Source organism: Saimiri boliviensis, chromosome 11 (assembly GCF_048565385.1).
Source record: "Saimiri boliviensis isolate mSaiBol1 chromosome 11, mSaiBol1.pri, whole genome shotgun sequence".
Taxonomy (NCBI): Eukaryota; Metazoa; Chordata; class Mammalia; order Primates; family Cebidae; genus Saimiri; species Saimiri boliviensis.
Genome location: NC_133459.1, coordinates 17,185,203 through 17,198,609, shown reverse-complemented (window position 1 = coordinate 17,198,609; position 13,407 = coordinate 17,185,203). Strand labels below are relative to the sequence as shown.

Genomic DNA, 13,407 nt, shown 5'->3' with positions numbered 1-13,407 from the left:
ACATCATGAGAAATCATTTGGTTTATTTCCAAGCAGGTCTTAGTTCCATTTCACCATCGGGGCTAGATATCTGGGATTGGTCCTAACAAGGAAATGTCACCTCCTGGGGGTGGAGCTGGGTGGTTTTGATGTCACCTGTCTGAGATCTCTGCTCCTGAGTCACAGAGGGTGTCAGGAGACTCAGACACTTTCTGAGCCAGGCCTCCGGGGGAAGGACTGACTGTTCAGGGAATGTGGATGAAGAGTATTTGGTCTTCAGGAAGAGCTGCTTTCTGCTGTGATAGCTATAAAAGCAGGGACTGGGCTACCAAGGGACAACAGAGTCTTCTTTTTTGCCTGAGCTTGAAGAACCAAAGGTCTCCCGCAGTGGATGCTCCAGTTGCAACCTTGGTTGACCTTGATGGGTCACACGTGTCTGCTGCTACCAAAGAGTCTGTTTGTCCCCAGTTATTCATAGGTTCCTCTAAACCAGAGATATGAACCAACCTGGTTGTGGTCCAGGAAAGGCTTGATATCACTGACTCTGAAGATGAGAAGCGGGTGAGCATTTGTCACAAAGGTGACGTCCATGCAGGCGAGTGTCCTAGAATCTTGCCAAACCAGCTCCCCAGGAAGGAGGAACTCAGATTGACTCCCAGAGCAGCAGCCCTTCCCTTTAGGAATGTCTTGTTGGCTGAGGGCAAGAGGCATAGATTGAGCAAAGAGGTGGCCTCATGAACCCAGGTGGGGACAAGCAATTTGGTCCAATGTTTGTGAATTCAGTACTGTGTCTCCCATCCCAAGTACTTTGTACCCAGCAGCGCTTGATAACGGTGATGGAATGTGGATTACAGTGACAGTGACGGTAAAGACGAATATGATTTTGATAAATAGGTAAAGGTGGTAAAAAGTTCTCAGGGAAGGGGAACCGGGGGTTTGAATCACCCCCTCAAGGTTCCAGCTCTTAAGAGAATGGTACTTCAGGAGGCCGCTGGTGTGGTCAAGGAAGCAGCCTCTTCTCTCTGCTCTGGAACTGTTGACATCTTCCTCTGCTTAGGGGTGGTAGCTTGAAAACTGGTCCCAGCTGCCCCAGCTCAGCTGTGCTGGATCAGGAGACAGAGGCTCCTTGGCCAAGAGGGAAGCAACATGGAAAGATGCCACTCTGAGTGGGACAATGGAATATGTCCCTACCAACACGCCAGGGGGAATTTGTAGTCTTGTCTGTGGGGCAAACAATCCCTGCCCGGTCCTGAACCCTCCTCCAAAGCTCTGAGGGTTGCTTTCTGCATCCCCAGAAGCTGAAAGGGGTTTGGGGAAGATGGAGGCCTCTTCCTAGAGGATGGGACATGGTGAGCATGGGCCTGGATCTCTGCCGGAGGCTTTGGGCAAAATTTCAACTCCCTGGGGTATGGACTTGCAGGCAGAGAGCTGAAGCCTTGGGCAAAAAAAGGTTTGCCCTCCCATAAGCAATGGGACCTGGTTATGAGAGCCCCTTCTGAGCCCACTTCATGCTCCTCCACTCACGGATCCTCAAGACTTGATCCCCTCTCCATCTCATCTGATCCAGCTAATGAGGACATTGAAAAGTTCTGTGGGCTCCCCAGGCCCTAGATGGGGTGGACATGGTGGGAGCTCGGGCTTCAGGCTAAGAGCCCTCTGCTTCTAGATACCTGAGTTGGGTCCTTGTAACCTGGGTGGGCCCATGGCTGACAAGCTCCACCCCCACATGGCCCTGCCCTCTGGTTAAGCCTCTTCCGGGCCTCCCCAGTCTCCCTGCCTGTGCTAGATTTCCCTGTGCACCCAGTAGAGGTGTGGGGGGAGCGTTCTGAAGTCCTTCAGATTTCTGGGTGGGGGTGAGACTGTCTCCCTGCTGACTCCTCTGGGAAGACCCCAGAGCCAGGGTCCCCTCACTGCTGGAGTCCCAATGTCTAGAGGAGGAAAGGACTGTGGTTCTGACACTGAGCCAGAGACCCACATTGGAGGGCTGGCTCCCAGTACATCCAGCTGAGAGCAGCCCTGAAAGCTTCACCTCCAACCTCTAGCTAGGGCACCCACTGGAGCTGGGTCCAAAGGGCTGCAGGACGTCCTCCCAGGCACTGTCCTCCTCTGGGTGCCCCAGGTGTTTAGGGCGGGTCTCGATCTCCATGCCTGAGTGGGCACAGAGGCCACCATGGGATTTGACGGGGAGGGCTGCAGGACAACCAGAAACCCTCCTGGGGGAGAGTGGGGAGCAGACTCCAAGGGCATCACTCTGGATCCCCTTAACCAACAGGTGAGTGACAGGCTGGCTGTCTACCTCTAGGGGGCCGGCGATGAGAAGCGGGCGGGCTCCTTTCCTGGCCTCCTGGGACCCCAGGGGGATGAGGGAGCAAGGCTGGGAGGCTCAGGGGTCAGTTAGGCTTGGGCTGGGAATTGGGCAGGGGCAAGTCGCCCCAGGGGCCCTAGTAGGCCTGTCCAGTTTCCACAGGCAGGAGTCCCAGCACAGCAGAGTGCTCCCCGAGCTTCATGCGACGCTGGGTGGAGAGGCTCACGTTTTTGGCCAGGTAATCAACAGCAGCTGGAAAAAAAGAAGAGAATCTCCTAGAAATTGAGGTTCTTTTTGTTTATTCTTCCATTCACTCTAAATCCATCTATCAATTTATCCATCCTCTGTTTATCCATCTGTTCTTGTATCCATCCATTATCCTTCCATCCTTCTAGCCACTCATTCTCTCATCCAGCCTTCTATCCACTCATTCTCTCATCCATCCAGCCATATCCATGCATCCACCCACCCATCCATTCTGTCCATTTATCCATCCATCCATCCATCCATCCACCATCCTATCCACTCATCCTTCCCTTCCATCCATGCATCTATCTTATCTAATCCTTCTATCCATCCCTCATCCATCCATCTATCCATCCACCCATCCTTCTATTCTATCCACTCATCCTTCCCTTCCATCCATGCATCTATCTATCCATCAATTCTTCTATCCATCCCTCATCCATCCATCCATCCATCCAGCCAGCCAGCCATCCAGCCATCCATCCAGCCATCCATCTCTTCATGAAGCTCATTCTCTCACCTCCTCTCCAATTATTGGGCAACTATCTATTTAATACATTGTGTGCCCAGCTCTCTGGTAAGTTCCTAGGGAGGCACAGAAGATTATCCACATTGCTGAGCAAAGAATTCGCCACCTCTCAACAAACCCACTACATATTCCTGCTATGGAGGAGGCCCTGTGAGTCCCTGAGTTCAGGCAATGATTAGGGCAAGGTCTCTCTGCTTTCTCTATCTGTGCTCAGCTTACAGATAAGGCGAAGCAAGATCTGTGCTGCAAGGCCAAAGCAACTGAGGGTGAACTGAGCGATCCATGTGGAAGAAGCCAGGACACAGATATGCAGGGAGCCGAGACCGACAGCTCTGTCCTTCTGGTCACCCAGAGGACACAGATGAGTGTCTGAGCCTGAGAGTGGTGCATATTTGTGTGTGTGAACAGCGGAAACAAGACTCTACTTGAATAATTAGCCTGCACTTGAATGTCCACACAAGAGCAACGTTTGCACACACATGTGCATATGTGTGTGTGAGTTGTGTGCACCTTTGTGAGTAGACGAACCTTGGGAATGCCAATGCATGTGCGGGTACTATGGACAGGTGAGTTCCAACTGAGCCAGGTACCTGCCTCTCTGTGTGTATGTGCAGGGATGGCCTATCTGAGGTCACAGCAGAAATCAGCCCTGACCAAATGATTTGGCTGGGGTGTGGTCAGGCCCTCCAGAGACACAGGGATGGGGGCTTCCCAAATTGGGGTCTGGGGCTGTGGCCAGTCCAAATCCCAGGGATCTGTAGGATCCAGAAGCCAGAGGAAGATGGAAAGAATACCGCGTTAGGAATTCCGAGGCCCGGCCCGACACTTGTTCTATCACCTCCCCGCGGGGGACCCTATGGCGCCCTACATGCTTCCCCAAGGTTCGGGGTTTCTGCCTAGGGCAGGTGGGTGAAGCCAAAAGGTGATAGGCACGGCCTGAGGACGAGGCCAGGGAGTGCCAATCACTGAGCCATGGGAGGCCGTATTGCCTAGTGGTTCAAATGACGGAGGTTCAAATCCTGCACAGGCCAACTTTTAGCGTGAGGTTTGGGGCATACCACCTCATCTATTCCAACTTCAGTGTCCTTGTCTGTAAAATGGGATCATAATAGCGTCCATCTGAGAAGCTGTTATGAAGGATAAAGGGGAAATGCATACAAAGTGGTTAGCTAGGACCGTGCCGCCACACTGTGAGCTCGAGAGATGTGGGTTTGGAAGCAGCAGGAGACTCGGACTGGGATTTAGTGAGCAAACGTGGCCTTTGATCAGGGCAGGAGGGGATGGGGCGGCAGATGAGGTGGCTGCAGTTCCAGTTACCTCCCGCTCATGTGGCCCTGGGCGCATCCCTTGACCTCTCCAGGCCTGCTTCCTTGTCTGCAGAAGGGAGAAAACAAAGTCCAGCCTCCTCCGGGGCTGCTGCTCTGAGGAAGAAGTGAGTCAGTGATCTTTACGATGTGGGTTACGGAGCATGCAGGGGCTAGGCCCTCAATTCTCGAAGGATGTGCAGATGCCCGGGGGTCTCTCTGGAGTGTCTGAACCCTGTGCCCCTCTGCTTGCCAGGATCCAGGGTGGGTGATGAGAGGAAAGTTAAGCCTACTTAGGGTCTGAGCTGAGTCCCTGGGGGCTGCCAACCTTCCTCTGAAGTCACTTGGCCTCCAGGCTCCGAGTTGGTAGAGCAGAGGCCAGCCTGGCCCTGCCTTGGGTCTGCCCCTTGCTCTGCGTCGGGGTAGGGCCATTCCCCTCTCTGGCCTTGCGGGGACCATGCAGCCCTGGCCACACCAACTCTGCTACTGGGAACCCACTGTCCCCGGGCTCCAGGGTCCACCGCGTTAAGAAGGCTCATTCTTAGAGTGACACCAGGAATGGAAAGAGGAGGAGCCAATGTCTACAGAGAGCCTGCTTATGCCGGTCCTGTTAGAGGCACTTTGTGGTCATTTGCATTTAGTTCTCACAACTCTGTGAGGCTGGTAGTGGTGATATCGGCATCTTACAGATGATGGAACTGAGGCCCTGAGAGACTGCTGCACTTCGAAGATCACACAGTTCATAAGCTGTGGAGCCAGGATTCAAACCCAGGCTGTCTCCCTGGGAGCCTAGCTCCCAGCCACCCCTGCATGCTCCTAGCGAATAACCCTTTGTACATGCACACTTTAGAGTGCATGAGGTACTCTATACCCCAAATTCTGCATTGATCCCATGTTCTGCTGCAGGCACTGTAAGCGATGTGTCCAAGGGCACACCGCCGAGACAGGTGACCCTTTCCCTGAGTCTCAGCAGCCGCTGCCTTCCCACCTTATTTCACACCACACCAGCCTCTCACGCCAACCTCTCCAGCTACTCCTGTGGGTGGGCTGAGAGCTCTGGCTTTTTAAACAATTGATACATAGTATTTGTACGTATTTATTGGGGTACATGTGATGCTTTGCCACATGCATAGAATGCGTAATGATCAAGTCAGGCTGTTTAGGGAATCCATCACATTCAGTATTTATTATTTATTTTCTTTTTTCTTTTTTTTTTTGAAATGGAGTCTCACTCTGTCACCCAGACTGGAGTGCAGTGGCGCAATCTCGGCTTACTGCAACTGCCGCCTCCCGGGCTCAAGCAATTCTCCTGCTTCAGCCTCCCGAGTAGCTGGGATTACAGGTGCCCACCACTACACCTGGCTAATTTTTGCATTTTTATAGTAGAGATGGAGCTTCACCATGTTGGCCAGGCTGGTCTCAAACTCCTGACTTCAGGTGATCTGCCTGTCTCGGCCTCCCGAAGTGCTGGGATTATAGGCGTGAGCCACTGCACCTGGCCCAGTATTGATCATTCCTGTGTGTTGGGAACATTTCAAGTGCTCTCTTCTAGCTATTGTGAGATATACAGTACATTGCCGTTAGCTGTAGACACCCTACTCTGCTATCAAACACTGGAGCTTACTCCTTCTATCTGTGTGTTTGTACCGGTTCGCCAGTGTCTTCATCCCCCTCCCTGCCTCCCTGCCTCGAGTAAACATCGTTCGACTCTCTGTCTCCATGAGATCCACCTTCTTAGCTCCCACATATGAGAATATGTATGTTTGTCGTTCTGTCCCTGGCTTATGTTACTAAATAAAAGGACCTGCAGTTCCATCCATGTTGCTGCGGATGACAGAATTTTATTATTTTTTCTGGCTGAATAGTGTTCTACTGGGTATCCATACACTATTTTCTTTATCCATTCATCTGCGGATGGATACTTAGGATGATTCTGTATCTTGGCCATTATGAATGGAGTTGCAATAAACATGGGAGTGCAGGTATCCCTTTGCTATACTGATTCCTATACTTTGGATAAATACGGTAGTTCTAGTTTTCCCAGGCTTTGAATAATAATGAGAACAACAAAGCGAGCACCCTCATGTATGGCCCACCTACTGTGTGCTGGCAGGCATGACCACATCTATTTCTTTGGACAGCCCCATGGTTTAGGTATGAGCGTTCTCCTTCTATATATGTGGAAACTGAGGCACAGAGAGGCCACTGGCCCGGAGTCATATGCAGCACGTGACATGGAGGAGCTTGCATTGGTCCGGGCTGTGCCTCTGGCCATTCTGTGTGACTTCTCCTTGTCAGCCTCTCCCAGCGACCAGCCTGTGGCCCAGTGCACAGTAGGAGCTTGCCAGGCCCAGTCTAGGTAGCCAAGGGAACTTTCCCAGCGACCTGCCAACTTCAAGGGCACCCAACAGGCCACAGAGCCTGCCTCTCCCCGGGGTGGAGCCGAGGGGCCGGCGAGGCCAGGGCTGTAACATTTCTCATTATGGCCTCCGTCAATGGCCCTCCCTGTCCCTCTGTCTCTCTGCATCTCCCCTCCTCTGCCTCACGCCCGCGCCTGGTCTCTAAATGTCTCAAATTAGATTAATCGGGAGTTGGCAGGAGACATGGTGGTGATGCCAACTGGTAAACAATCTCAGCCGTCAGTGCCTCGTCAGCCCGCGGCCCCAGAGGAGGACCCTTCTAGACACAAATTCTTATTAGACTTGTCAGATCTATTAAAATTCTTTTCACACTTCTGCGTTCTATCAGCCCCATCATTAGTACGGCCCTGGCCTCTGGGAACACCAGGGCCATATTAATCTGCCGTATGCCCCATCCCTGGGCCCCTGCCTCCACCCCTCCAGGGACGACGGGAGACAGACAGGTGGATGGACAATAGCCAGAGCAGGAAAAGAAGGAGCGAAGGTGTCTCTGGGAAGAGGAGAGTCCCTGGGAGAGGAGGAGGAGGACTCGGGGGCCTAAGGGTTTGGCCCGTGTGTATGCTGGTTCTGTGCACACCTGAAGGTGGCTCTCCAGGGATGGGCTGCAGGTGTGGCTGTGTACACATCAGTATGAGCCGCTGGGTGACCTCGGGCACACAGCCTCTCTGAGATCCCATTTCCTCATCTGTCCAATGGGAATAACCACGTGCGCTACATAGGGTGGTGTGAGGATGAAATGCCAGACCCATAGTAGATGCTCAATAAACAGTCATCCCTCCTTCCTTTACACACGCACATTTTGTGTATTTATATCTTAAGGCTACATGTGTACACACATCAGTGAACACTCACATATAAACCCCTCTCTCTGTGGTGCATCTGTCCATATGCAGGCGTCTGTGAAGCCGTGGACGTGAATCCACACGTGGGTGGGCTCAGGTGTGTATTGTTGTTGAGTGGCCTCCACAAATCTGTGGCTTGACGTTAAGAGACTTTGGGTCCACCATTGCCATGGTGTGGGATTTTGGAAAAGCTACCTAGCCTCTCTGAGCCTCGTTTTTGCATCTGCAACCTGGGGACAAATAACTCAGAGAATGACATGAATGAGGAGCACGCATTTTGCCCAGTGCCCTAGAGGATGAAGTTGGGCAGAGGACAGGTGTCAGCGGATGACAGGTGGACCTGGGCATACACAAGCACGGTCCGGGACATGGGACTCCTGCACACATGCTGGGCATCTCAGCCACAGACGTGTTCAGGTGCCAAGGGGTGTGGTGCCCATGGTTAATGGGAACACAATGTGTCTCTGGGCCCGCAAAATGCCAGAGGAGAGGAGGTGGTGCAATGGAAACACTTTAAGATGGCTAAGTCTACTCTGTGGCCTCCATTTCACAGATGGGAAGACTGAGGCTCAGAGAGGCAAGTGTGTGGCTTGCCCGCACTAATTGATGTCAGAGGAGCGGACTTTTCCTCCAGCTCTTCCCTCCCAGCTCAGGCCAGGAGTCTCTGTGGGGTCAGGTGGGGTCTGTGTAGGGGTCGCTTTGGGGAGGGCTGGAGAATGTGACCAAGAAGAGCACAAGCTCTTCCTGGAGAAGCGAGGGCAGCAGGAGTGGAGCTGGAAGGGGCGTGGGAGGAGGAGAAGGGATGGAAGGAGAGGCTGGAAAAGAGAAGAATGGAGTTGGGGGAGGGGGAGGAAACTGCCCTGCCTGGCTTTGCCCAAGCAAGAGGAGAACAAACCCTCCTTTCTCGCCTCCTAGGCCTCTTCCCTTTTGATCCCGTCCCCTGCCACCCCCATGCTGACTTTGGGGTTAATTTTATTTCCGTATTGAGCAGGCGCCCCGGGAGCAGGGCACCGAGCTCGGGTGTGACTAACGCCTGCCCCAGGCCGGGGCTGCCGCTGCCGCTGAGGTCACTCTAAAATCTTTATCAAGAGCATGTGTGTCCCGCTCCATGCCCAGGAACATGGGCTGGGTCAGGAGGTCGCCCAGGGACCCTTTAGAAACAGTCCCCAGCACATGCATGCACCCAGCTCTCAAATATACATGTATACTCCCGCGCGCGCGCGCACACACACACACACGCACACACACACACAGAGTTATACACACAGAGATGGTATATGTCTACACCGAGATGTACATCCATACACATGTGCTCATGGCCACACCTATGACATGCCCAAACATACACTCACCCCCATTTATACACAGCACATAGAGTATATGTGTTCACACACAGGTACTCCCAAACACACAATCACAGACACACTCAAGCATGTGTACACGCCTCAATGCATAGCTATGCACATGTACATACAGTCACATGTTTGCACACTAACGTACATCTATACACACACATGCATGTTTATTATACATATCTACATATTGACATATGCATAAAAACATGCAGGCACACATAAAGACACAAACACATACAGACTTGAATGGACATTTAAACATATTTGTTTAAGCAGACACATACATATGTGTGCACATGTGTGTTCATACATACAAACAGATGTAACACCACATGTGCACAAGATGCTCATTTCTGTGCATGTGTGTGAACAGTCCTATACACGTATGCCCACATGTGCCCACTGACACACACCTGTACTCACATATATGCAAAGACACATGCAATAGCACATGGATTCTCACATACTCAGAGGCATCGCATGCACACAACACATGCAGACACACACACACAGGAATTGTAACATGTCCTGACACATGTACTCACACACACCCATATAGACATGTGTACATACAGATATGCAAGCATGTGCATGCGCAGGAAGGGTCGTGAACACAGCTGGGAGGTGCAGGCTGACACAGCTGGCCCTCATTTGGCAGTGGAGGCCAACACCATGTGAGGAGGAGTGGGTTGGGGCGGGCAGGAAGCAGAGGTCAGAAAGGCTGGCCCAAGGCTGGGCTTGGGGAGAGGACACCCTCCGGGATGGGGGCCTGGCCCTCTTGCCACACGCCCTTCTGATTGGTTTGACACCAGCAGATGAGGCCTTTGTAGGGAGGTGGGGCAGGAGAGTGACCAGTGACCTCTGGCTCCTTGTCACATCTAGGTCTGCCCGGCTGCTGGCCTTGCCAGGCAGCAGAGGCTATGTCCAGGCCTGCATTTTCCAGCCTTTGGTCCGAGGGTCCACCGTCCCTGCCTCAAGGCAAGGCACCAAGGGGATAGCAGCTGGAATGGGTGTGTGAGCCCACTGAAGAGTCTGGAGTCGAGGAGAGAGCTGGAAACGCAGCTTTCCCATGCCCTGGGCAGAAAGGGCAGGGTCTCCCACTGAGCCATCCAGCACCATGGCCACCAGCAGCACATGGCTATCGAGCACTTCAACTGTGGCTAGTGCAACCGGGGGAAGCGAATTTCAAATGTCAATTTCACATTCACTCATTCAAAACTAAAAACTGATCTTCAGTTATCTGGTGGTTTGAAAACTTGCAATTTGGAACACTTTGGGTGTATAGGTCTATTTTCTCAATTGTAAACTACATGAAATGGAAATGTAGATTGAGTCTTTCGGCTGAAAACTCAGTGCCCGAATTAAAACGGCTGTGAGTGTGAAACACACATAGGATGCCAAAGACATAGCATGAAGAAGAGAATGTAAGATATCTCCATAAATATATATGAATTGCATTTTGAAATAATAACCTTTTGGATGTACTGGGTTAAATAAAATGCTAGTAAAAATAATTCCATTGTTTCTTCTTTTTTTTTTTTTGAGACAGAGTTTTGCTCTGTCACACAGGCTACTCTGTCACACAGGAGTAGAGTGCCATGATCTCGGCTCACTATAACCTCCGCTTCCCAGGCTCAAGTGATTCTTGTGCCTCACCTACTTGAGTAACTGGGATTACGGGTGCATGCCACCAAGCCTGGCTAATTTCTGTATTTTTAGTAGAGACAGAGTTTCACCATCTTTACCAGGCTGATCTTGAACTCCTGGCCTCAAGTGATTCGTTCTCCTCAGCCTTCCAAAGTGCTGGGATTACAGGCACTAGCCACCATGCCTGTCCTGTTTATTCTTACCTTTTAAAATGTGGCCACTGGAAATGTCAAATGATATTTGTGTCATGTATTATATTTCTGTTGGAGCCCTAGCATGGGAGCAGGGGCTTGGCCAGGAGATGTCCTGGGTTTTGCCCAGTTCAGTGTCAGTTTAGGTGAACTATTCCTCTGGCTGAACTTCAATTTTCCCATCTGTAAAATGGACAATCCCCACACCGACACCACCCTGTAGTTCTCTACAGATAAGCGGGAGGCCCTGGGGAGGAGGAGAAGAAATGGGGAGGGGGGATGCCCAGGGCACCAGGCACTCACTCTGGCCATACTGGCCGTACTGATAGCCGGCCACGGGGTCCACGCTGTAGCCGGTGGTGCTGTAGGTGGGTGGGCAGTAGGCCTGGGAGGTGGGCAGGCTGTCTCCGGGCTTGATGGAGTCGGCCCGCTGGCTGCAGCTGGCTGAGATGGAGGTGGCCGGGTCCAGGCCTCCGTGCAGCGGCGAGATGGAGAAGTCGGCCTGTGGCTGCGGGGGCACCGCACTGGGGTTGCTCAAGATACTCATCACCTGCGGGGAAAAGGTCATTAGTGCCAGGCTCAGCTGACAGACCCCAAAGACACAACGCCCAGCTGGCCCTGGACTGCTCTTGGCCGGAGCTGTTCCCTTGAAGTTGCTGGAGTGTTGAGATCCTTGGTTTACCCGATTTGCGTGCCCTCATGCGGGTTTTCAGTGTTTCTCTTGAAGGAGGGTCCCGAACCAAAGGTCCTCCTTCCACTGGGTGTTGGGTGAGGCCTTACTCTAGCTTCAGGGCCTGGCTCTAAGGGGCACGCTGGGCCTGTCTATTGAATGCATGCATGCATGAACCAACTGGCTAATGATGCCTCTCCCATCAGTCAGGGAGTTCTCCCAGCTCAGAGAACTGTGCCTCCCCCATTACACCGGGATGCCCCCATCTTCTAGCATTTCAGGAGGACTCTGATCTGTCCAGCATCACTGTGCTCAACTTTCTCTGCCCACCACTTCTCTGGACTCTGAAGCTCCTGCCCCTTCAACACCAAAGCCCTCAGCCAATGTTTCAGAGCCTCTCAGGTCCCTTCCTTGGATTCTACCAGCTCCTGAGGTCTGCGACCGTCCTCTCCTTCCCTGCCTGGTCAGGTTCCACAAGTAGGAACTCGCTGTCAGAGCTGGCAACACAGATTAGCAGGGGAGGCTTGTCTCTAGAAACTCAGCTTAGGGGGCCTGGGTGGAGATTCAGGTGTTTACTGACTGGGACGTTCACTTATTTGCTCCACAAATGGGCATGGATGGTGACTCTGGCCCCAGGCTGAGAGCTGAAGGCTCTGGGACTTCAGAGGAGAAAGAGTCATAGTCCCTGCCCTCAGGGGCAGGAGAGGAGGAGGAAGGGTCTGGGTCCAGCGAGGGAGGCTACTAGCAAAGTCCATGGAGACTTGGAGTAGTGATACAGGCTCTTACCCGTCAAACGACGCAGAGGCGGGCATCCCGCCATCCCTGGCAGTCTGGGAAACCTGGGGGAGGTGGCACCTGCTGTCCAGCTCTCCAGGAAAGAGGGTGGGGAAAAGCAGTGCTTTCCTGTGGGGTGGGGCTGGGGTGGTGTTGAAGGAGTCCCTGCAGCGTGAGGGGGCACAGTGTCCCTGCCAGTCCAGAGGAGAGCAGGGAGAGGACAGGAGGGAGATGCAGGTCCTTGTGACCCTGACCCGCACGGCCCAGGTCCCTGATGACCTGCTGGCGATACCACCCCTTATGGGAGGAAGACCCTGAATATAATGAGGTGGGATTGGCTCTGCTGATAATCTACCCAGCACTGAGATGGAGAAGCTCGTGGCAATCCCTGCCGGCCACACAGTCGTGTTCCCTGACTCCCCATCCAGGCTAAGAAAGCAGGCTGTGGGCATCCAAGCAGTGATCGTTTTGCCAACTAGACACCTGAAGATTTTAATCTTTGCCTTTATGATTGGCCTGTTCCACAGGCATTGAGGCCTGGCCACAGGTGAGGGCATGGATGGATTCCCTGGGCCAGGGACAGACACCAAGCTCCTCCACTTACCAGCTGCGTAACCTCAGGAGTCTCTCTGAGCAGTTAACTCATTTGATCTCCCAACCGAAAACCCCACTGAGATGTGTGTGGTGGAGCTAGGATGCCCATTTCCCAGATGAAAAAACTGAGGCCTGGAAAAGGGCTGTGGCTTCCCTAGATCTCACAGCAGGTCCAGGGCTCAGTTCGCCTGACCCTGGTTCACCTGCAAAATGTCAAGTTTGATTCTCAAGAATGAATGAGGTTGAGGCATCTGATCACGTTAGAGGGTCTCACTCCAAGGACCAGCAGTAGTGTGTTTCCTGGGCAGCTGATGCGGGGCTGAGGGGGGCTGGGTTCCTTACTCTGGGGAAACTTAGGTCCTCTGGAGGGCTTTGAGCAGAGCCTTTGCCTGATTCTTTCCCTCATGCCCTCAACCCTGGGGGTCTCCCCTCCTCCATCTTTTCCCTCTGTCACTGTCCTCCCAGATCCAGAGCCCAGAACTTAGGCCAGCTGGGGCTGTCTGCTGGCTGGTCTTCATCTTCACACAGCTGGGGAGATTTGAGTAAGACAT

At 52.8% G+C, this 13,407-nt stretch overlaps 1 protein-coding gene across 2 annotated transcripts in view; it reads right to left on the bottom strand.

Moving 5' to 3' along the window:
- Positions 1-2,377: 2,377 nt before the first annotated feature.
- The window catches only part of PAX7 (paired box 7), a 110,104-nt gene continuing 99,074 nt past the window's right edge, over positions 2,378-13,407 (bottom strand). For both annotated transcript variants that reach the window (XM_003934949.3, XM_074380163.1), the window contains exons 8-9: positions 11,122-11,368; positions 2,378-2,536 (exon numbers count right to left, since the gene is read on the bottom strand). In XM_003934949.3, coding sequence (XP_003934998.2) covers positions 2,421-2,536; positions 11,122-11,368 — 363 coding nt within the window. In that variant the 3' untranslated portion in view covers positions 2,378-2,420. The remainder of the gene's footprint in view (positions 2,537-11,121; positions 11,369-13,407) is intronic.